Consider the following 26,734-nt stretch of genomic DNA (forward strand, 5'->3'; position numbering starts at 1 on the left):
TATTAGCATGTGGTACAGTTAATTAAAATTATAGGAAAACCTTTTATTTGTTCAGATAATTCTCCCAAAAATATTTTATCTAATCTCCTGAAAATTCATGCCATAATATTACTAATCATCAATGTAAACATTTTCAAAAATACATCTTTAAATCAAAGGGTTTTACTAGGAAATGTCATAATAAAATATGCACTCTTTATATAAGTATGTCTTCTTAAGAATAAAACATGAAAACAAGAAAAACAATTAAAAAGAAACCATGATGAAGGTAAACAAAATACATTATGATGTTATTACTGTTCTTTATTAAGAAATAGAGGCCAGTTATCTTTTCAGGATAGCAGCTCTTAAAGGCAGTATACTGTTCAAATCTCGTTTGTTTTTCAATCTGTGCCATGACTAGAAAAGAAAGAAAAATCATTCTTAAATCTACAACATATGTGGAACAACAGGCTGAGAGTTACTAGAATGTTAACAGTGATTTCTAAAGGCAGTAAAATTAGGGGTGACTTTTGTGTGTGTGTTTTTATCTCCAAAGTTTTTAACACAGTAAAAGTACTGTTTCTGTCATCAGAAAGAAAATGTTATTTAAAAACTTTACACCTGTGTAGTTCCAATTCATTACTATAGAAATGGGCACACAGGTGGTACAAAAAGATGCAATTGACAATATTAATATTTATTCACAGGTTTAGATAATGTCATTTAAAACAAGGTAATTAATACAAAAACCCTTGGGTTTGAGAGGGTAAGGAAAGATTACTTCAATTATTTGATTGACTATTTTGTATCTAGAAAGCTCTTGCAACTAAAATTGTATTTATGAAGAAGAGAGTAAATCTATAACAAAGTACCTTATACAATGCATCTAGAAAAGAAGAGTGAATAGAATTTTTAAAAAGAATAAAAAGAAACTGAAATTCTTATTCCTAAGTTAAAAATTTGGCCCACTACCAAAAAATCTGGCTGCAGATCTTTGTAGTTTGTTCTCACTTCAGTTGTTCAATGCACTAGAAGTATTGGTTTTATAGCTAAACAATCATAAATGAAAGCTCACTCATCAATAAACAGCAATGTAGAAATGCTATTTTTCAGTTCTCAATTTAATCTGACAGACAAAAACATTCCCTCTTGGTACGTGTTTTGCTCTGCAGAATTCCATTTCAGTTTAATATATATGACTGAAGTGTTTGCATATATACAATGTGTGTGCACACAAACACACATACACTTTGTTTAACTTCCCAGAATATAAACACAGATAAAATGGAGCTCTAGTTCTTTGGTTCAGTGGGGTATACAGAAGAAAAATACAGAACAGACATGGCTTTCTTCCAAGGCCACAAGTTCCCCAACATTTTAAGGAGGAAAAGGAGTCCTTTAGGTTTTATTCATTCATTTTGAGAGCTTAATAAGCTCACTGTGAAAATGTTTGTTTCCACAAAGTGAAAGCCATGTGAGTAAAAGCAGAGTCAGATCTCTCTGAAGGAAAAATATTTCTAAATGCAAGTAATAAATTCCCTGTTGTACCACATTAACTGCTTCACAACACAGGAACCAGAGCTATTCTTTCCTATTACATGTATGTTTTTCTAATTTTCAAAGCACACTAGTGCACTAATATTTCTAGAGTTAATCTGATGCATTGTTTACCTTTAAAAATTGATCCTTGATCATGTCAAACTTCTGCTTTTCGTGCACAGCTCTGGCTGTATTTGTTCCATCAAAAGGTTCTACAAGATTAAATGCACATACAAATAAGAGATTATTAAAATGAGAACTTCAGTTTTTTATTTAGTTAAATTATATGAAATTGCCAATATTTGACAGTTTCTGACCTACATAATAGCAAATTGCATATGGTTCACCCTAAAATCTTATTAGATTTATACATATAGAAAATAGTTTTATAATAGCTATGAACTGTCTAACATGGTAGATAAAATTCAAGTGAGATGTCTAAAAATGAAGTAATCGGCATAGTTATATTAAGTATAAATCATAAAAAGATAAGATTTCTGAAGAATCATTGAGTCAAGAACCTACTGTGAGAAGAATAAAAACAAGTTAAAGAATAAAGAGTTATCAAAAAGAATAAAGCACGATACCAACAGAGATGGTCAATGTCAAATATCACAGAAAGGTAATTTTAAATTTAATTTAAAAGACCACTGATTTGTGTAGTAGGAGAAAGGTCAATGCCTTTGAAAGCAGAGGTTTAATACTGGGGAGAATGGAAGACAGTGCAGAGAATTATAGTGTAAGTAAATGGCTTAAAAAAGATGCAGTGAGAACAGTAACTTGTATTAGAAATTTGGCAGTGAAAGAGAGAAAAACAGGATGGCAAGTGGACAAGACTGGAAGAGAACAAAAGATTTTATGTGTCTCCAACATACAGTTCATGTCTTCACCCTCACCCCACTCACACTTCACCCATAAAATAAGAGAGAAGAGTTCATATATAGAGAAAAAGAAACTGATTCTATACAAGAGAATGAGGCAACTGAAGATGATAGTGAGAAAAGGAGAATAAAGGCATTAGGAGTGAGATGGGAGCTGAAATAATGCCAACAGTAGGTTAAAATTATTAGAGTTTAAGAATATGCACTAAAAAAGAAAAAAAAGTACTTAGAAGAGTCAGTAGGATCAAGTAAATTAAGAGTATTTTTCAAGGATGAGAAGACCTCTGTATGCTGTAAAGGTGAAAGAGAGGGACTAGAGAGAAAGAGAATGAAGTTGTTAGAATGAGGGGAAAGACCTCAAAAAAGTGTGAAAGAACCGGAAATCTGATGGGGAGGTTAACTTTAGATTTGTCACATAATCTAATCAGGCCCATAATTTTAAAAACTCCTTTTGTTTACTTTTTTATTGCTCAGAAAGGCTATTTCAAAAAAGTTTATTGTCACGGTACTTTTTAAAATAGAGTAATGCCATATGCCAAACTATTAGATCACGGAGTACATAGCACTTCACAACTGTATTTAATATTCAAAAGAACCAAGTACCTAAAATAACATACACACACCATGCAATTCAGCAAACCAAACACCAAAGCAGGAGATTCAATTTCACATTTACAAACTCTTAAGATGCTGCATTATAATTCAAGATTAAAATATTCTAAATTTGATATTTTCCTACAAATGCCAAATCTCAACCCTTTATTCTTTTTTACTGCAAGACTTACAAAAGTCATCAACTTGGCATCTATGAGAACAGTATGGGATCCTGAAGTCAGTTTCCACCGACTTAAAGAAACATTCAACTACATGTAAATTAATTTTAGAGAACAGAGCATCTCCAGAGCATTTAATTTTTAAAGGAAAACCAATTTATATTCATAAAAATCTAGCTTGTATTAATTATCAATATTTAAGTATAAAAGAACTAATTTTATTTCAAAGAATCATCACATGAAGATAGTATTTTCTTCCACCTATAAGTCATGAAACTAAGTTTCAACCAACTACAAGCATGAGGGGTGCATGAAGACTGCTCAAATCTTACTGACTGGAAAGATTCAACACCTAAATTTGTGTTTATTATCTTACAACTAAAGAATTTTTAATTATTTTTTTAAATTAAAAGCTTATTAGAAAATTTATAAACCACTTCAGAACATAAATGTACAATTTTTAGATGAAATATAAACTGAAAGTATTCAAGTAATTCTCTCAGTACCATGATGACAGTTGCATGGTAAATAGAGAGTAGTTGCGGGAAAGCTACCTTCTACACAGATGTATTTATTTCTCCATTCAATACCATCAGGCCTGGGAATGGCTTTGGCTTCACGAACTGAAATCATTTGACTGTTCCAGCTATAAAGGGAAAAACATTAGTCACGTTAACTATTTTCTTAACTTTCCTTTTATTATTTTTACTATATCAGTTGTTAGGCCAACTCTGATCTTCTCATAGAACTGAAAATTGCTTCAACCCTCTGCACCTCAATCCCCATTTCCCCGTCTCTACTTCTGTCTCCACAGCACTTACATTGTAACAATTTGCTTATTTATTATATGTCTCCCCTAAATAGAATGAAAGCGCCAAGATACTGAGATATTTATGTACTTTTCTTTTTTTTACTGTTCACCTAATTGCTTAGCACGAACTAGAATAAATGAAGTAATATGAAAAACAAAATATAAGTAAGCAAAAAACTATGTTGCTTGTTAACACCCCAGTAAGAATTTTTTATTTGTTAAGAGAGAGGGAATCTTCTTGTGTTGTTTTCTGGCATCATTAAATAATTTCTGTTCAGGCACACCTCTACTGATATGATCTATGATAGAAAATACTGAAAATTTCCAGAAAAAGCAAGATGATGCTGTTTTAGGGAAAAAAATGAACACTCTGTGAAAACACTGTTATTGCTATATATCAGATGTAGCTGCTAACAGTGAAGTTTTACTCAAAACAATTTTATCGCAGTATGCTTGAAGGTAAACTGTCCAGTCTTCAGCATGTCCTAATCTTACACTGTTTTTTTTTTAATTTATAATAACTTTATACAAGTACAATTTTCCTTTTTCAAAAAACATTTTAGAAACATATGACCACTCAGCTTGTATTCAAGAGAAAAATGAGTTTGAGGTATAGCTGATATCTTTTTTATCAGCTATATTTAGCTTTCTCCATCATTTCAGTAGGAGAAAGACCATGATTTGGGACCTTCTGAATGCAACACTTGGCCTACTCTTCCTCTATTTATTAGATAGAGAATCCATAATGACATAATTGTGGGTCCACTATGGCATTTGTTTCTGGAAAATTGACTAATTTCTGTTAAACATGAAAGAGAATACTGTATCTTGTGCAGTTTGATAACTGAAGAGGATCCTCGAGGTATGATTTACTATTTTTTCTTACCAAGAGTACAGTTTAGAAATAGTTTGCAAAGGCAGCTTTAAGTTCTTTAAAAATAAGTGGGTTGTCAAAAAGAAATACTTAGTACTGGTTACAGCAAGGTGTTTTAGATCCCTCACGTACAGCAGCTCCAGTAGTTTGGACTCCAAACAAAAAAGAAGTACACTGCTCTACTGATCCAAAATTTTCTTAAAAATAACAATGTAAAGGGGAGAGTTATATAACCACATTGCTGAACTAAAGATTACAGTAGAATTATACTTTGCGCTACTTCACTTTATACCACATAAGACAAATTTCACTAAAAAAATGAACTTTTTCCTAAGACTACTTGTTTCTAATTTCAACTTATAGGACAGCTGAATCTGTAGTAGAATTAAAATAGGAAACATTATGTTAAAAAGGGGTGAATGGATTTTTTTCTCTCAGACAAGTTTAAAATATTGAAATACTGTATCCTGCTGTTCAACTAAAACCTTTACTTCCTTAAATCAAAGGAACTCTCCTCACCACTATATTTCTATTAAATCCAATCCTGAATTTATATTACATGCCAGTACTTAATTCTAAACTGGATCACAGAAACATATGTGACACAACCATATTCACTTTTTCATCCCTAACCAGATATTGTTTAATCTTCAACCTATAATCAACCCAAACAATTCAGTTACTTAAATGATTGTATCATTTGAAGTACTTCACAGAGGGGAAAAAAAAAAAAGAATATTTAAATCACTACTATTTAGAGTGATTCAAGCTACTGCATTTTTGAAGAACTTTTAAATGTCTAAATTATTAAATATTTCAAATCATGAAACATGATACATAACATATGCTACTCTTAATCTTAAAGGTGAATTTAAATGCAGAATTCAAATGGTAATTTTGAAATATTTTCCCTACACATTTCCTTAAAACAGGCTCTAAACTAAGCCTTCTATCATGCCATATTTCTTTACTATGATTTGCTTGCCATGTGAAAATCTTTCATTGTCACTCAATAATTAAAGTATAAAATAAGATACAATCTATAAAAGAGGGATGTTTCAGAAAAGAACAGAACAACAGATATGGGACTTAATTTAATCTAAAATAGATTTGATAATATATGATAAGATAATCTTTTGAATATAAAACTGAGATGACTGACTATGATAATGGGCTCTCTGATAATGACAATGGTCTGGTACTCATTTATTAATTCTCTTCCTAGCCATTCTTTTTTGTGACAAACAGAAACTATTTTGAGACAACTGATTAAACTGCAAATGCAGACTTCAACAACATTACAAAGAAAAATTTAAGTCTAACAAAGACAAAATTATGGGTCTGATACCACATGGCTGCATATATACTAAGACTAGTCAAATTAAGTGAAAAAATAATATATTTTTGTTCAATTACTAAGGACTGGGAAGCAAACAAACAAACACTTTGCTAGGGATTTCAAATCTTGTAAACAGAGGAAAAAAACTTCACTCTAATCCTAGAGTTTTGTTTTGTTTTGACTGGCTCTTCTTCTGCCTGACCCTTTAAATGCTGGTGTCTATCAGGTCTTTTTCTTTTTCAATCTTCTTCAAATGCTAGAGCACCCATCCCAGGCTTCAGTACTATGATGTTTCTTTCCCAAATCTTTTTCTCCAGCTACTAAGCCCCAGGCCAAAATTTACAACTAACTATTGGAAACTGCCACCTAGATGTCCTGCAGGCAACCCTGCACCCACATTTTTTCAAGAGTGGATTTAATATATCCTGTCAACGGTCAATTATTAAAATAACTCCCTTGCATTCTCTCAACTGTCTTACCTACTCTTACTGCACTGAACTTCCTAGGCTGAAACAACTATAATTAAATCTTTGTTCACTCCAATCCTTTCCCAAGCAGATAAACAGGGCCGGAGAAAAAAATGCAACCATGCTGACCTTTCAATTTATGATCACTTTAAATTCATGATGACTTAGCTCAAAAGGATCCTAAATGCTACTACCCATAAATGATACTATATTTCCTTGGTTAATTCACTCCTTTACTCTTCTACATGACAACTCATACCTTCTCCTCACTTCTCAAATCTCCTTCCTTACAATCCTTCCCAGCTCATGTCCATGGTTCATTTCACTAAATAAAATGTATCTATATATTCATTTTTTTCCTCATTATTATTAATGAATTGTCAGTGCTTCTACTCCACTTGTGCTCTAGATTCCAATCCTTCTCTACTCAAACAAGTAGACTGTTCAACAGTTTACTATATTTTTTTCTGGTATCACCAATTTTGCCATCAAGATGGGTTATTTCTCTTTTCTAAAAACAAAAACTCAACCCTGTTTAATCCTCCAATTTCTACCCCACTTTTTCTGTTCCCTTTACAAGTATGTAAATTCCCATAGAGAATTAGCTACACTTGTATCTAAATCCTCCCCTCCTTTTCTCTCTTTAGCTCACACCAAAGATGCTTTTTATCCACACTATTCCACAGAAACTGCTCCTGTTAAGGGTCCAATAGCCTCTATGTGGACCAAGGCTTCAATGGTCAGCTTTTAGTTCCCATCTTGTATTTGATCTATCAAAAAATGTGACACATAATCACTCCCCCCTCCTCAAAACATTTTCCCCCCTTGGATTCTGAAACACCACATTCTATTGGCTTTCCTCTTTTCTCAATGATTCTTCCTTTTTAGACCACTGTATATTAGTTCCTTCTCATACCTGATATTTTTATTTCATCTTTGTATTATGACATTTTTCAAAGGGAAAAATGAAAAGCATAAAACTTAAAAGCAATTCAACAGTTGTTAATATTTTGCCACATTTGCTTGTGTGCACATATACATGTATGTTTTGAACTTAACCTTTTCTTGAGCTGTAGACATAGTGAAACTTCATTTCTTTATCCTTTGGCATATATCCAAGAATAAGGCCATTCTCCTTTGTAACACCAACAGCATCAAGAAATTAATGTAATTCAAATGTCTTTTATAATTTTTCTACTCTAATCAGATTGTAATAATCAAGGTTCAGCCACTGTATTTGATTGTTCCATCTCTGTAATATGGACATGTTCCCTCCACTTTTTTAACATGACATTGACTTTTTGAGAGACTAGGCCAGTTGTTTCACAGAATATCTACATTCTGAATTTGTCTTTCTCTCTTCAGTGTGTCATTTAAAACATTCCTGTATCTTCTGTATTTCCTAGACACCTCTTAACACTGGAGTATCTAAGGGTTTAGTCTTTGGATCGTTTCTCATTTCTCTCTATATTCCCTTGGTTTTCCCCAAAAGTTTTCTAGCATTAAATATCATCTATCTGCTGACAACTCCCAAATATAAAGCTCTACCGGTGACTTCTCTCCTGAACTCTAGACTTGTATATCCAACTCTCTACTCAGTATCTCTGTTTGAATATTTTGTGGGTATCTCAATCTTAAAATATTCAAAATCAATAATGTTCCTCCCTTGACTTCCACATTCCACCTAATGGCAATTCCATCCTTTCAGTTGCTCAGGCCAAAAACTTAGAAAGTCTTTCTTGGCTCCTCTCTTTTCCTTATATCACATCTAATCTGTTGCAAATCAAAATATAAGCGGAATCTGACCACTTCTCATCCACTTTCACTGCAACCACCTTTATCCAAGCTACATGACTTCTCTTAGATTGCTATAATACCTGCCTAAATAGTCTCCTTGCTCCTGCCATTAGCTTCCCATTCAGTCTGTTCTTATGCACCAATCAGCGTGAGCATGTTATAAACTAAATCAGATCACATAACTCCTCTACTGAAACCCGTCCAGTGGTTTCCCGTTTTACCTAGAGGAAAAGCCAAAGTCATCAAAATTAGCTATACAAGACCCTACATGACATGGACTTCCTTAACTCTCTGACATCATTAACTTCTACAGTCTCTTCCAGCCACACTGGCTTCTTTGCTGTGTTCTTGAACATGTTAGGCAAACCTTCACCTCCAGGTCTTTGCAGTTGTTTTTCCCTCCGTTTGGAAAGCTCTTCTCCCATATAGACACATAACTCACACCTTCCTTTCCACTGGGTCTTTATTTCAAAGGTCACCTTTTCAGTGAGACTTTCTCTCACCATGCTAGGTTTTAAATGGTAATACAGGTATTAAAACTACAACAACTACACATACCAGAATCTCTTTTTTTGCTTTTGCTTTATTTTTCTTCACTTACCACCACCTAACTTACATTTTATTTGTTTATTGTCTATCTCTCCACACTACAATATAAGCTCCATGAAGACAGTTTTGTTAACTGCTATATCCCCAGTGCGTAGAGAATAGCTTGGTATAGAATAGGCACTCAATGATTTATTGGCTAAAGAAAATAAGAAAAAATAAGACAGGAGATAGAAAAATTGTCCTTTGTATTTCCTTTTTTATAAATGTATGTACTTAAGTATATAAGTATGCATTTTTTATAAGTATGTATTTTTAATTCAACAGATAAACTAGCAGTAATAACATGTGATTAGGCATCCAGAAAATAAAGAGGATGGGTTCCTAGAATCTCTAGTTATCTATGAGTCTGTAAGATAGTTACAATTTAAAATTTTCTTTTCTTTCTTTTTTCTATTGCTAAAATGCAAATGATTAAATTTCGATTCTATTTTTTCTCCAGACTCCCTGAGCCACCTGATCCTTTTTTTCCTATTTTGTCAGTTCCCTGTTCTTAGGTACTCATACATTTCTAGAAAACTGGCTTCATTTTAAACATTTTCAAGCAGTGAGGTTTAAGGAGAAAGCTGTGAGTGAAGTAGGTAAGAAAATGTTAGTAGTTTTTAAATGGCCATATAAAATTTCTGCAACATTCATACCATGTACTCAAGCATCCTTTCACAGGCACTTAATTCTCTGTCTTCAAGTAAAGGGAATTTTTTAATAGTATCTCAAAATTCACAAGAAATCCTTACAAACACTCCTATTGGCCATCAGAATTCTTTTGCACAGCACCTAGCTCATTACCATGACTATACTCTTGGCTATGTTCCCTATAGTCAAAGTTTTGAAAGTATCTGGTATGAAACAACAATGCATTATATGATGAAAGAGCTGGTGAAGATGTCACCTGAACCTTGTATCACAATAACAAGTGCATCCAAAAGTTCAAAGCCTCTTTCTGATCATCAGCATTCTAGCCAGTATCATTTGGCACAGCAAGCTAGTTTCTGTTAATACTAAACTAACATAAAAACCTGCACAGCTACCACTTTGTTATAGTCCATCAAACCAGGTGATTTTCAAGGTATTTCTCTAGATGCTCTAATCCTAAACTCTACATAGCAGAAAAATATCTTTCTTCTATGAATCCTTTCCCTCTCTACAAGCTTCCCCTCGTATCTAATTTACACGACACAAACAGTTGATGCCGATACGTTCTAACAATTAAGAATGTGGTTTTGAAGTCACCTGAATTTGAATCCCAGTTCTCTAGATATCTAACTGTATTGTTAGGCTCAAGTTTCAAGTTCACAAATTCCCAAAGTTTGAAAGGGGGTTACTGTGAGGATTAAATGAGATAATACATGGGAATCACTCAGCATACTGCAGGGCACTAGGTAAACATTCACGAAACATTAGCTATTATTGCAACATCTTAAAAAATCTTAACTCTAGAATAACCTTATATTATCTTATGTCCCATGTCTCATATAGTCTTAAATCTTTCCTCATCTTTATATAAATGAAACCTCCTTCCTTTTTATCTTTGTTACCTAGACTTACATTCAGGTCCTGGTCATTTTTAATATGGATTATTATAACTTCATTCTTACTGAACTACTTTCCTTCAGCACTTTTCTTACTCCTTTTGTTAACCTAATTCAGTCATTTCTAAGTCACCTTAAGGATCTATGACTTATAACCATAATCTTACTTTCTGCTTCAAAATTATCTATAGCAAGTATTTTTCAAATACCCACTACCTGTCACTGGGTTAGGTAACGGAGGCACAATCACAAATAAAAGAGGCATAATCTGACAGACGCTTTATTGGAAGAATTTAAAGAACACTTCTTCCTTCAGGTCCTATGTTTCAAATCATTTTATATGAGTCAGGTTTCTTTAGTACTCCTGTACGATAGCAGATAATATCAACATTTCAGTGAAGTATCATAGCTCAAGAGTGAATTTTGCAGTCAAAACTATCTGAAGTATTCCCCTTACTACCTTTCGGGCCAGTTTCTTCACTTCTCTACAAGCCTCACTGGTAAAATGGGCACAAAATAATACCAATTCATTTGGCTGTTATGCAAACTGAATGAGATAATATGTATAATCTGCTTAGAATAGTTTTTCCCACCAAGTAATAGCAATTTGTTATTCCTACTATTATTGTTCTCCTCTTCAAACCTCTTCAAATGGTACCCTGTAGTCACTGTACCCTCTTCCTCTAGCTGTACAACTCCTAAGTTCTCTCATTCCCTCCTTCAAGCTTTTCCAAATTGATCAGAAGAGCTGTAAACAACCTCTACCTCTCACTCTATCTGGACCAAGAACTCCCATAAGAACTTTCAGTTATGAACAGTCTGACTATACACTTCACTCTTTCATGTTTACATGTCACCCTCACCAAAAAAAAAAAAAAAAAAAAGGAAAAGGAATACTCCTTGACTTGTATATCATACAAACACAACTACTTATTCAGATATCAAGGATTAAGTAGATCTTTTTCCAAGTTTGTTTTAGCTGTGTTTTTTATTACAAATTTTAAGTTGCTAGAAAACAGATGTTCCATACTATACAACACCTACACAGGACCAACACAAACATTTATTCAGGCCCTACAATGGAAAGAGCCAGCTAAACATAAAAAGGGATCACTATCGAAATCAACTAAAACTGGGCTTACTGAACTATAATATTTTTTATTAGCTAAAAACAGGAAAGCAATTTAGTTTCTAATAATCATTACATATTACATTTTATAAACTACACATTTCTGGAGTAGTTCACAACACTGAAATTGATAAATACAGTTTAAGACACAACTTGTAGCATTCACTTGTTTACAAACAAATAAACACAATTTGAAGTTTCACTTACTCAAATTCTGTAGCATAATATTTAAGAAAGCCCAGTAAGAGGTCCCCAAGATTTGATTCATTCTTTGAGAGGTAAGGAGGAACATTACATGGAGCTTGATGTACAAGGTGCAGCTGTATAGCAGGACTAAAAGATTCCTGTCAAAAAGAAAAAAGGGAAAACTGTGAGGCCATTTAAAAACACACCAAAAAATTTTATAAATCCTAATACAAGGCTATCTGAAGAAGAGAGAGTTTTCTTTATGTGGGCAATCCAGAAATCTGAAGATTTTCATCCAGTAAAGACTTCACTAATGTTTGGAGTAGGCCAGAAAGTACCTGATAAACTAAGATGTTCGAAACCTTGACTGAGGTACATCACTCAGTTAACCAAATGAATTCCTATGGTAGCAAAAGACTTTGCAATTTATAAAGAAACCTTACTGCACATACCAAGATTCCATCCAATAATACATAGACTTCTTTATAAATATATCTCCTTCTTAATTATTTCTATAAAGAGCAGTTGTACTTTCTAAAGTATATCAAGGACATGGTAAGAGCTTTTCTTTTTTTCCCAGCAAGAGCTTTTCCTAAACGCCACTTAAAATTTCACTCCAAGGTCATAAAAGTAAGTTTAATTTGTAAATAGTACACTCATTTTAAGATTTTTTTAAATTTGTGTGTCATTTTTGTATTTTGTATCTTAGAGGGAACAGAAATAGTGTTCAACATGAACTGAATTTGAAAAGACAAAGAAGGCAAGGAAAAGAAGAAAGGTAGGAAACACACCAGCAAGCAATATTCAGCAATTCACTTTTAGTACAACATTCATAAAGGAGGGTACATTTGCTTGCAACCCAGGCCCAAACAAGACACTTATTAGAAAGAATACTAATGAGCACTTATTTTTTTGCCTATGGTATGCCATTCATTTTCATATCTGATCTTTCCTCTATTAGTAGCGGCTCTAAAATAAACTATAGAAATTCTCAAGTAAAACATATCCATTATGCTAGAAAATGCTCTTTCTCAGGTAATTTTCATAGTGCCCTCAAGAAAGGTTTTCTGTATTCCCCTCTGCCATTAGAGTAGAACCAGATTCAAAAAACAAACAAACAAACAAGAAAACAACTGGTTAAGACAGCAGAATGCCAACTACACTTAAGGTTCTCAACTACCCGACAGATCAACCTTGAGTTTACAGATATTAATTCAATTAGTAATATGTGAATAACTCCAATATTAAAATATAGAGGGTCACCAAAAAACTAAGTGGTCATGTGGAGAAACAGGATAGTGAATCTATTTAATGGTAGTCCTCAGAAAACATCAGTTAAAACCAAGGAGCAAGAAAAGAAAAATATCTTCTCCCCCTGCCCCATTACCTGCAATTCTATCAATAATTTTTAACTACTGAGAAGTGATTACCTTTCTATCAGAAGGAAAATTCTACTCCAACCACAATTCACAAAGTTGGCATTCCTAAATGTGGAACTTCCCTTACACTTTTAACAGATTTAGTACTACATTATATGACTCAAGTATAAACCTTATTTGTCTCTAAGACTAGGGGTAGTAGGAGAAAAGCACTAATTTGTAATAAAGAATAAAGGCGAAAGGAAGAGCAGTCTCTTACTTGTCTTAGTTTGTCTCTTACTTGGACTTATGAGAACATTATTTAAAACTGTAAAATTTAAATAATATTCTCTAGCAAATTAAACAAAAAGGTATAATATAAGTTCAAATGACAGGGAAAAGAAAAGTGGGTTACTGTTTAACAGTTTCTGCTCTGAAAATTTCTTACTAATTTTGATTTCTAGCACCTAGCACAATAAGCATTCAATTTATGAAATGATGCTGAAACAGAGCAGCCATTTTCTTACCTGAAGTTTAAAACTTACACCCTTTAAAATTTTTCTTTTGTTCAATAATTTAAAGAAACACATCAGTAATTGTGAGATTAAAACTGCAGAGTTGTGAGACCTACTATATTAAAATGCTGAATGACTCTGAACCAATAGTTTGGTCAGCGTTCTCTTAGTGCTACTGTTCTTTTTCGAGGTCATATATAAAAAGGGCCATGTCAAATCTACTGAGGGAGAACTGAAGAAGAAATCCAAACAAACAAACAGGATCCAACTAAAAGAGCTACAAGTAAAGAGGAATTCTATTTAACCTTAAGTAATCCCCATTTTCAGTAATCATTCAAATTACAGAAAGATCTTCTGCTTTAAGAAAAGTTTCATCAAAGAGTTTTTTAAAGGAGCTCCCCAACTGCATTTATGTACTGAAGAACAATATATGCTACTTCAGATAGGTGAGGGTGGGCAGAGCTTATACTCACATGGTAGAAAGCACATAAAAAGCAATCCAAAAGCCAAAGAAGTAAAAGCAGCCTTTAAAATTACAATGTAAATTCACAGAAAAACAATTTAACTGATACAATATAACATCTATTTCTTAAGCATTTTTTCCTTTGGATCATCAATATTTACCGGTTTAATTTTTTTTCACATAGGGAAGATATCCCATTATTTTCTTAAGTTATGTCTTATTTTGGGCTTCTGATATCCAAATATGTAACAACTTAATTCCGGAAAATATTTGCCAAACAATATTTAAATGCTGCAGAGGCGTATCTTCAATTTCTCTTCTCAAAGCCAAGTTAAGAAAAATTTAAATAAGTAAACTCTTGAAAAACATTTAGGAAGTCTCACCGTTTCTGCTCATACAATTGCCAAGCAAAGACACCTTTTGCCAGACTCCATCATTTTTTGAGGCTGTGTCATAAAATCTTACCACACTTCAAAGTTTGAAAATTTGGACAATTAAGCACTTTCTGAACTAAATTGGAGTGGCTAAACTTTTACTTGGTAACTGTTCTTTAAAACGATGTATGGGGGTGCAGCTGCCTCAAGCCTCGGAATAAGCCAGAGTGAGAGCCGGGTCGCCCACCACCGCCTGCCAGCATTGCCGGGAGTTAGCGGCTGAGACTGCGGGAGATGCATTAGTAATACATCAAAAGATGCAATAATTCCCACAGAGAACCTGCTGAACACCAGCAGACGACCTCGGACACCAAAAAGGGCTGCAAAGATCCTGACATAACTGGTATTTGTTTGACTCAACACTCTGCCATGAGTCTAGGGCTTGGACAGTCTTCTTTAAACCCCTTTATGCTGGGACAAGCAACCTCTGAAGTCTGGACTACTCCATCAGAAGTCAAGTAGGAGGCTTTGCAGAGGGAGCACTGAATCCAGGATGCTAGACTACTAGGGAGTCCTCAGACACAGGGAAGATTCACTGCAGAGAACTCTCACAGAGAACTGTAGCAGAGTCTAAGACCTGGCTTCGTCTGACTGTCTGCAACTGCCACTGCTGGACACCTCACACCAAACTACAAACAAGACAGCAACACAAACCCACCCATCAGCACACAGACTACCTAAAGCCATATTAACCTCACAGATACCCTAAAACATACCACCTGACACGGCCCTGATCATAAGAGAAAAAAGACACAGAGCCACACACTGGAAGGCAAACACCAGACACCCCCCACCAGGAAGCGTACTCAAGACACTGGACAAACCCCACCACAGCGGAAAGAGGGCAGAAACAAGAGGAATGACTACTAGGCAGCATAGCGAAAGGAGACAGCAAATCCTATACATTAGACAAAATGAGAAAAAAAGAAACACCATGCAGGCAAAGGAGCAGGAAAAAAACCCACTAGACCAAATAAATGAAGAATAGGAAAATTGCCTGAAAATCAATTCAGAATAATGATAGTGAAGATGATCCAAAATCTTGAAAACAAAATAGAGAAAATACAGGAAACAGTTAATAAGGACTCAGAAGAACTAAAGAGCAAACAAACATTAATGGGCAACAAAATAACCGAACTTAAAAATACTCTAGATGGTATAAACAGCAGAATAACTGAGGCAGAACGAATAAGTGACTTGGAAGATAGAATGGGGGAAATCACTGCCACAAAGGAGGAAAGAGAAAAAAGAATAAAAAGAATGGAAGACAGTCTCAGAGACCTTGGGGACACCACTAAGCGCACCAACATTCAAATCAGAGGCATCCCAGAAGAAGAAGAAAAAAAGAAAGGGTCTGAGAAAATATTTGAAGAGGTTATAGTGGAAAACTTCCCCAACATGGAAAAGGAAATAATCAAGTCCAAGAAGCGCAGAGAGTCCCATACAGAATAAACCCAAGTAGAAATACACTGAGGCACATATTAATCAAGCTAACGAAAATTAAACACACACACAAAACATTAAAAGCAGCAAGAGAAAAGCAACAAGTAACATATAAGAGAAAACCCATAATGATAACAGCTGATCTTTCTGCAGACTCTCTGTAGGCCAGAAGGGAATGGCAGGATATACTGAAAGTCCTGAAAGAGAAAAACCTACAGCCAAGAATACTCTACCCAGCAAGAATCTCATTCAGATTCGACAGAGAAATTAAAAGCTTTACAGACAAGCAAAAGTTAAGAGAATTTTCAGCATCACCCAACAAGCCTTACAGCGCTTGCTAAAGGAACTTTTTGAAGCAGGAAACACAAGAGAAGAAAAGACCTACAAAAACAAACCCAAAACAATTAAAAAAAATGGTAATAGGAACACACATGTCAATAATCACCTTAAATGTAAATGGATTAAATGCTCCAACCAAAAGACATAGACTGGCTGAATGGATACAAAAACAAGACCCTTCTATATGCTGCCTACAAGAAACCCACTTCAGACCAAGGCACACATATAGACTGAAAGGAATGCGATGGCGAAAGATAATCCATGCAAATGGAAGTCAAAAGAAAGCTGGAGTAGCAATACTCATATCAGACAAATTAGACTTTAAAGTAAAGACTATTACAAGAGACAAGGAAGGACACTACATAACGATCAAAGGATCCATCCAAGAATACCATGTAACAACTGTAAATATCTATGCACCCCACATAGGAGCACCTCAATACAAAAGGCAAATGCTAACAGCCATAAAAGGGGACATCAACAGTAACACAATAATAGTAGCAGACTTTAAAAACACCCCACTTACATCAATGGACAGATCATCCAAACAGAAAATAAATAAGGACACACAAGCTTTAAATGACACATTACACCATCTTGACTTAATTGATATTGATAGGACATTCCATTCTAAAACTACAGAATACACTTTCTTCTCAAGTGCACACGGAACATTTTCTAGGACAGATCACATCTTGGGTCACAAATCAAGCCTCAGTAAATTCAAGAAAACTGAAATCATATCAAGCATCTTCTCTGATCCCAAGGCCATGACACTAGATATCAATTATAGGAAAAACACTGTAAAAAATACAAACACAGGGAGGCTAAACAATAAGCTATTAAGCAACCAAGAAATCACTAAAGAAATCAAAGAGGAAATCAAAAAATATCTAGAAACAAATGACAATGAAAACACAACAACCCAAAACCTATGGGACACAGCGAAAGCAGTTCTAAGAGGGAAGTTTACAGCAATACAGTCTTACCTCAAGAAACAAGAAAAATATCGAACAAACAACCTAATCTTACACCTAAAACAATGAGAGAAAGAAGAACCAAAAAACCCCAAAGTGAGCAGAAGGAAAGAAATCATAAAGATCAGAGCAGATATAAATGAAAAACAAAAGAAGGAAACAATAGCAAAGATCAATGAAACTAAAAGCTGGTTCTTTGAGAAGATATACAAAATTGATAAACCATTAGCCAGACTCATCCGGAAAAAAAAGGGAGAAGACACAAATCAACAGAATTAGAAATCAAAAAGGAGAAGTAACAACTGACACTGCAGAAACACAAAAGATCATGAGAGACTACTACAAGCAACTATATGCCAATAAATTGGATAACCTGGAAGAAATGGATACATTCTTAGAAAAGTACAATCTTCCAAGACTGAACCAGGAAGAAACAGAAAATATGAACAGACCAATCACAAGTACTCAAATTGAGACTGTGATTAAAAATCTCCCAACAAACAAAAGCCCAGGGCCAGATGGATTCACCAGCAAAGTCTATCAAACATTTAGAGAAGAGCTAACACCTATCCTTCTCAAACTCTTCCAAAATATAGCAGAAGGAGGAACATTCCCAAACTCATTCTACAAGGCCACCATCACCCTGATACCAGAACCGGGCAAAGATGTCACAAAAAAAGAACATTACAGGCCAATATTACTGATGAGTATACACGCAAAACTCCTCAACAAAATACTAGCTAACAGAATTCAACAGCACATTAAAAGGATCATACACCATGATTAAGTGGGGTTTATCCCTGGGATGCAAGGATTCTTCAATATACCCAAATCAATCAATGTAATACATCATATCAACAAATTGAAGGATAAAAACCATTTGATCATCACAATAGATGCAGAAAAAGCTTTTGACAAAATTCAACATCCATGTATGACAAAAGCTCTCCAGAAAATGGGCATAGAAGGAAATTACCTCAACATAATAAAAGCCATATATGAGAAACTAAAAGGCAACATCGTTCTAAATGGTGAAAACCTGAAGGAATTCCCTCTAAGAACAGGAAAAAGACAAGGGTGCCCACTCTCACCATTATTATTCAACATAGTTTTGGAAGTGTTAGCCACAGCAATCAGAGGAGAAAATGAAATAAAAGGAATTCAATTTGGAAAAGAAGTAAAATTGTCACTCTTTGCAGATACACAGAAAACCCTAAAGAGTCTACCAGAAAACTGCTAGCACTAATCAATGAACTTAGTAAAGTAGCAGGATACAAAATTAATGTGCAGAAATCTCTTGCATTCCTATACACTAACAACGAAAGAGCAGAAAGAGAAATTAAGGAAACTCTCCCATTTACCATTGCAACAAAAAGAATAAAATACCTAGGAATAAACCCACCTAAGGAGGCAAAAGACCTGTATGCAGAAAAATATAAGACACTCATGACATAAATCAAAGATGATACAAATAGATGGAGAGAGACATACCATGTTCTTGGACTGGAAGAATCAATGTTCTGAAAATGACTGTACTACCCAAAACAATTTACAGATTCAACGCAATCCCTATCAAATTACCAACGGCATTTTTCACAGAACTAGAACAAGAAATCTTACAATTTGTATGGAAACGCAAAAGACCCAAAATAGCCAAAGCAATCTTGAGAAAGAAAGACAGTGTTGGTGGAATTAGGCTTCCTGACTTCAAACTATACTACAAGGCCACTGTGATCAAGACAGTATGATACTGGCACAAAAATAGAAAGGAAGATCAATGGAACAGAATAGAGAATCCAGAGGTAAATCCAAGCACATATGGGCACCTTATCTTTGACCAAGGAGGCAAGAATATACAATGGAAAAAAGACAGCCTCTTCAATAAGTGGTGCTGGGAAAATTGGACAGCAACATGGAAAAGAAAGAAATTAGAACACTTCCTAACACCATATACAAAAATAAACTCAACATGGATTAAAGACCTAAATGTAAGGCCAGACACTATAAAACTCCTAGAGGAAAACATAGGCAGAACACTCTATGACATACATCAAAGCAAGATCCTTTTGGACCCACCTCCTAGAATCATGGAAATAAAATCAAGAATAAACAAATGGGACCTCATGAAACTTAAAGGCTTTTGCACAGCAAAAGAAACCATAAACAAGACAAGAAGGCAACCCTCAGAATGGGAGAAAATAGTTGCCAACAAAGCAACAGACAAAGGATTAATCTCCAAAATATACAAGCAGCTCATGCAGCTTAATACCAAAGAAGCAAATAACCCAATCCACAAATGGGCGGAAGACCTAAATAGACATTTCTCCAAAGAAGACATACAGATGGCCAACAAACATATGAAAAGATGCTCAGCATCACCAATCATCAGAGAAATGCAAGTCAAAGCCACAATGAGGTATCACCTCATACCAGTCAGAATGGCCATTGTCAAAAGATCTAGAAACAATAAATGCTGGAGAGAGTGGGGAGAAAAGGGAACTCTCCTGCACTGTTGGTGGGAATGTAAGTTGGTACAGCCACTATGGAAAACAGTTTGGAGGTTCCTTAAAAAACTAAAAATACAAGGAAGGGAGGGAATACAGGGACATGTGTATAAAAACAGATGATTGAACTTGGTGTACCCCCCAAAAAATAATAAATAAATAAATAAAATTTAAAAAAAAAAGTTTAAAAAAAAAAAAACTAAAAATAGAACTACCATATGATCCAGTAATCCCACTACTGGGCATATACCCAGAGAAAACCATAATCCAAAAAGAAACATGTACCATAATATTTATTGCAGCACTATTTACAATAGCCAGGACATGGAAGTAACCTAAATGCCCATCTACAGATGAATGGATAAAGAAGATGTGGCATATATATACAATGGAATATTACTCAGCCATAAAAAGGAATGAAATGGAGCTATAGGTAATGAGGTGGATAGACCTAGAGTCTGTCATACAAAGTGAAATAAGCCAGAAAGAGAAAAACAAATACTGTATGCTAACTCATATACACATAATCCAAAAAAAAAAAAAAGTGGTACTGATGAACCCAGCGACAGGGCAAGAATAAGGATGCAGATGCAGAGAATGGACTGGAGGACATGGGGTATGGGAGGCGGGGGGCAAAGGGGAAGCTGGGACGAAGTGAGAGAGTAGCATAGACATATATACACTACCAACTGTAAAACAGATAGCTAATGGGAAGTTGCTGTATAACAGAGAGATCAACTCGATGATCGGTGATGCCTTAGAGGGCGAAGACAGGAAGGGTGGGAGGGAGTCACGGGAGGCAGGGGATATGGGGATGTATATAAATACAGCTGATTCACTTTGGTGTACCTCAAAAGCTGGTACAAAAGTGTAAAGCAATTATATTCCAGTAAAGAGCTTAAAAAAAAGTGATGTATGAAAGAATATCATTAGCTCAAATGAAAGATGAGTATTTTCCATCTCTAGGCAAAGAAATTTAAGTTGCACAGCTTTCTAATAATATGAATTGTTAAAGCCTAGAAATAATTGTTGACGAAAATCTCAAAGAAACGAATAACTGATATGGAGCATTTAAGTGGAGTTCTACCTGAACAGAAAAAGAACTAAATGATACATTGAAATGCTACCAAGATTTCTTAATTATATGCAGATCACCACTAAACTAGTTATGTACCTTAAAGACTGATTATTAAATTGCCTTTCAACTATATCTGATAGGAGTGAGATCTTTAAAGGAACATAAGTGTTTTTAACACAAAGTAGGGCTTCCTAGGTGGCGCAGTGGTTAAGAATCTGCCTGCCAATGCAGAGGACACAAGTTCAATCCCTGCTCTAGCAAGATCCCACATGCCGCTGAGCAACTAAACCCGTGTGCCAAGAAAAAAAAAAAAACCCACAAAGTAGAAGTACTATTATGAAGTGGTTAAGATCATGAGCTCTGGAGTCAGACCTAGGTTTGAAACCTTGTTCTTCTACAGCTATAGGAACTTAACCAAGTTACCTAGCTATCCAAAGGTTAAGATCCTTCATCCATAATATAAGGAAAATAATAGTATTCATAAGGTTGTCATACAAATTAAATGATATTAACATACGGGAAGCACAGTAGCAATATTATTATCTATTTATTAATTATTCAGTATACACCAGGCATCATTGTTATTCTAATTGTGTATTTACAATAACACAGTATGGTTACCTCCTGCAACTTCCAATATTATTTTGGAATTATCTTTGGCTTCTGAAAATAGGAAGATATCACCAGGGAAGGAAACAAATATAAGTTGCCTTGATAAATCTACCTAACATAAATCTAGGTAAATCTCATAATATGCTTACATTAAAATAAAGATCCCTTCATATGCTTAACCTGAGTTTATATATTTAAACCTTCTCAACTTCATTTCTTTAACTCAATAGTCAATACTCTGTCCTCTATTCTTATGTTGCTTTTTTAGTCAATAGTTAAGTAGTAATAATCAATACTGCTATATATCATGACATAGTTTTTGAAAATAAAAATGTTTATAATCTTTCATTCTTTTCTTTCATAATTCAATATCACAACTGAATTGAAACACCATACCAATTTTTTAATAAGTATTTTATGAATTTTTAGAAAACATGAAAATGACATAAAGGAACATAATATGTTGAACAATATATTTTTAACTCTATTTTAGCTATATTAGAGAAGCACAAAATTTAAAACTTTGTTCCTTTGTAAAGTAACAAGAAAGTTTGTCACTGTGAAGTTCCAAATCATTCTCAAACTTATTTACAAGCTGAAATTCTGTCCTATCAGCTTTTCTTAAAGGAAGGTATATAAATATATCTGTATAGGAATAATCAGATATACACAAGTAAAATGTAGTAAGGAACACAAATTAGATGAAATGATATCTTAGTGACTATTACTACCATTTTGCCTTTCCACAGGAAGCATAGTATAATGGAAAAAAATACCAATTTCTGCATCCATAATTTGTGACTAAACAGCTTGAATCAATCATGTAATCTTTCTAAGAATCATCTGTGAAACAAGGAGAACACTTTATAAGTTTATTTGCTTAGGATTAAAGATATTGTATATAAAATTTATACATGCTATTATATATGTGCTGCTATAAAATAGGCACTAAATAAATGATATTATTACTAGTAATATGAAACAACCTAATTTGCTTGTTCTATCAGATGTACAACTGAAAAAAGCACTCCACTGATCAGCTTACAGGTTTCATACAAAGCAAAAAAACCTGCTAAGAGGGGTTTATCCTTATCCACTTAAGTATCAATCTTATAGTAAAAATAATGTGGTTTACATATTTATGACAATGTAAGTACACATGAAAGCAAATTCAGACATTATTAAGTCTAGCAGGGCTTGCTGTTAGTACTTTTTAAAGATTTGGGGATAGGCTAGTATTAAATCTAGTTCCTGGTTACAAGTGTAGAAATATAACTATCAGAAAAACAGGGTGGAGAATATAGGGTTAGAGGTAGTACATGTGAACAGAAATCAGGACCCTGTCATGGGAGAAAGCTAGGTGATTAGAAAAATGAAACGTAGAAGTAAAAATGAGGCTCTTCAAACTAGAATATACTGGTAAGAATCTGGGTATCGTATAACATTAATACCTCTGTCTCCTAGCATAGTGCTAATAAACTGAAATATCAGTATTTTACATTAGTAAGAAGAGTTCCAAGTGGTGCAGGGTTTTAAGTGAGACTTCTGTAGAAGCACCTTTTCTATACACAATAACAGATCCTTTAAAGGGTAAGTTTAACTATTAGATCCTTTATATCCTGAAAAATATATGCAGCTCTTTCCACACTGAAACCTAGGTCTTAAAGAATTTTAAAGTTGGGACAATGAAATGAAATAGTAAACACCCAGTCATTATCTTTGACCCTTCTGTATGAGCTAAAAAATTAATACTTTACAGAGGAAGGAAAACATTCAAGAATAAGTTGAAAAGTTTACGTTACTTTCATTTCTATATTTCCTGATGCTTTCATTTTTCATAATGCTTAAAAAAGCATAAATACTGATACCAAGCTACACTATAAACTCATTATAATAGTTCTTTGGGCAGAATTTTCTTTTTAAAAGGAGGAAGATAAGGAGATTGGTTCAAGATGACAGAGTAGAATGACATGTGCTCACTCCCTCTTGTGGGAGCACTGGAATCACAACTAACTGCTGAATAATCATCGACAGGAAGACACTGGAACTCACCAAAAAAGACTTCCCACATCCAAAGACAAAAAAGAAGCCACAATGAGACAGTAGGAGGGATGCAATGGTGATAAAATCAAATCCCATAACCACTGGGTGCGTGACTCACAAACTGGGTAACAGTTATACCACATAAGTCAACCCACTAGAATGAGGGTTCTGAGCTCCATGTCAGGCTTCCCAACCTGGGGAACTGGTAACAGGAGGAGGACTCCTCAGAGAATCAGACTTTGGAGGCCAGCAGGATTTGGTTGCAGGACTCCCACAGGACTGGGGGAAACAGAGACTCCACTCTTGGAGGGCATACACAAAGTAGTATGCACACCAGGACCCAGGGGGAAGAAGCAGTGACCCCACAGGAGACTGAACCAGACCTGCTAGTGTGGGAGGGTCTCCTGCAGAGGCAGGGGGCAGCTATGGCTTACCTTAGGGACAAGAACACTGGCAGCAGAAGTTCTGAGTAGTACTTATCCACCATTAGCTTGTAGGCTCCAGTGCTGGGTCGCCTCAGGCCAAACAACCAACAAGGAGGGAACTCAGCCCTACCCATCAGCAGCCAAGCAGATTAAAGTTTTACTGAGCTCTGCCCACCAGAGCAACACCCAGCTCTACCCACCACCAGTCCCCCCCATCAGAAAGTGTGCACAAGCCTATAAAGATAGTCTCATCTACCAGAGGGCAGACAGCACTAGCAAGAAGAACTATGATCCTGCAGCCTGTGGAACAAAAACCAAATTCACAGGAAGATAGACAAAATGAAAAGGCAGAGGACTTTGTACCAGATGTAGGAACAAGATAAAACCCCAGAAAAACAACTGAATTAAGTGGAGATAGGCAACCTTCCAGAAAAAGAATTCAGAATAATGATAGTGAAGATGATCCAGGACCTTGGAAAAAGACTGGATGCAAAGATCAAAAAGATGCAAGAAATGTCTAACAAGAAATATCTAGAAGAACTAAAGAACAAACAGAGATAAGCAATACAGTAACTGAAATGAAAAATACACTAGAAGGAATCAACAGTAGAATAACTAAGGTAGAAGAACATATAAGTGACCTGGAAGACAGAATGGTGGAAATTACTGCTATGGAACAGAGTAAAGAAAAAAGAATGAAAAGAACTGAAGACAGCCTAAGAGACCTCTGGGACAACATTAAATGCACCAACATTCCCATTATAGGGGTTCCAGAAGGAGAAGAGAGAGAGAAAGGACCTGAGAAAATATTTGAAAAGATTATAGTAGAAAACATGGGAAAGGAAATAGCCACCCAAGTCCAGGAAGTGCAGAAGAGTCCCAGGCAAGATAAACCCAAGGAGAAACAGGCCAAGACACATAGTAGCCAAATTGACAAAAATTAAAGACACTGAAAAATTATTAAAAGCATCAAGAGAAAAACCACAAATAACATACAAGGGAACTCCCAAAAGGTTAACAGCTGAGTTCTCAGCAGAAACTCTGCAAGCCAGAAGGGAGTGGCATGATATATTTCAAGTGATGAAAGGGAAGAACCTACAACCAAGAATACTCTACCCAGCAAGGATCTCATTCAGATTTGATGGAGAAATCCAAAGCTTTACAGATAAGCAACAGCTAAGAGAATTCAACACCACCAAACCAGCCCTACAACAAATGCTAAAGGAACTTCTGTAAGCGGGAAACATAAGAGAAGAAAAGGACCTACAAAAACAAACCCAAAACAATTAAGAAAATGATAACAGGAACATACACATCAATAATACCTTGAATGTAAATGGATTAAATGCTCCAACCAAAAGACACAGACTGGCTGAATGGATACAAAAACAAGACCCATATATATGCTGTCTACAAGAGACCCACTTCAGACCTAGGGACACATACAGACTGAAAGTGAGGGGATGGAAAAAGATATTCCATGCAAATGGAAATCAAAAGAAAGCTGGAGTAGCAATACTCCTATGAGATAAAATACTTTAAAATAAAGAATGTTGCAAGAGACAAGGAATGACACTACATAATGATCAAGGGATCAATTCAAGAAGAATAACAATTATAAATATATATGCACCCAATACAGGAGTACCTCAATACAGAAGGCAAATGCTAACAACTATAAAAGAGGAAATCGACAGTAACACAATAATAGCGGGGGACTTTAACATCTCACTTACACCAATGGACAGATCATCCAGACAAAAAATTAATAAGGAAACACAAGCCTTAAATGATGCAATGGACCAGATAGATTTAACTGATATTTATAGGACATTCCATCGAAAAGAGCAGATTACACTTTCCTCTCAAGAGCACATGGAACACTCATTTAAGAAAACTGAAGTTGTATCAAGCATCTTTTCTGATCGTAACACTATAAGATTAGAAATAAATTACAGGAAAAAAAACAAAAAAACAGAAACACGTGGAGGCTAAACAATATGCTACTAAATAACCAAGAGATCCCTGAACAAATCAAAGAGAAAATAAAAAAATACCTAGAGACAAATGACAACAAAAACACAATCCAAAGCCAGTGGGATGCAGCAAAAGCAGTTCTAAAGGGGAAGTTTATAGCAATATAATCCTACCTCAAGAAACAAGAAAAATCCCAAATAAGCAACCTAACCTTACACCTAAAGGAACTAAAGAAGAACAAACAAAACCCAAAGTTAGTAGAAGGAAAGAAATCATAAAGATCAGAGCAGAAATAAATGAAACAGAAATGAAGAAAATAGCAAAGACCAATAAAATTAAAAGCTGGTTCTTTGAGACGATAAACAAAGTTGATAAACCTTTAGCAAGACTCATCAAGAAAATGAGAGAGAGGACTCAACAAAATTAGAAATGAAACAGAAGTTACAATGGACATCACAGAAATAAAAAACATCATAGAGACTACTGCAAGCAACTATATGCCAGTAAAGTGGACAACCTGGGAGAAATGGAGAGATTCTTAGAAAGACATAAACTTCCACGACTGAACCAGGAAGAAATAGAAAATATAAACAGACCAATCACAAGTACAGAAATTGAAACTGTGATTAAAAATCTTTCAACAAACAAAAGTC

The 26,734-nt window shown here is 34.8% G+C and overlaps 1 protein-coding gene across 4 annotated transcripts in view; it reads right to left on the reverse strand.

The window, feature by feature from the left end:
• Positions 1-282: 282 nt before the first annotated feature.
• The window catches only part of TENT2 (terminal nucleotidyltransferase 2), a 69,825-nt gene continuing 43,373 nt past the window's right edge, over positions 283-26,734 (reverse strand). For all 4 annotated transcript variants that reach the window (XM_057740397.1, XM_057740398.1, XM_057740394.1 and 1 more), the window contains 4 exons: positions 11,935-12,071; positions 3,730-3,821; positions 1,654-1,733; positions 283-399 (listed from right to left, as the gene is read on the reverse strand). In XM_057740397.1, the coding sequence (XP_057596380.1) occupies positions 325-399; positions 1,654-1,733; positions 3,730-3,821; positions 11,935-12,071 (384 nt within the window). In that variant the 3' untranslated portion in view covers positions 283-324. The remainder of the gene's footprint in view (positions 400-1,653; positions 1,734-3,729; positions 3,822-11,934; positions 12,072-26,734) is intronic.

Source organism: Hippopotamus amphibius, chromosome 1, assembly GCF_030028045.1.
Source record: "Hippopotamus amphibius kiboko isolate mHipAmp2 chromosome 1, mHipAmp2.hap2, whole genome shotgun sequence".
Taxonomy (NCBI): domain Eukaryota; kingdom Metazoa; phylum Chordata; class Mammalia; order Artiodactyla; family Hippopotamidae; genus Hippopotamus; species Hippopotamus amphibius.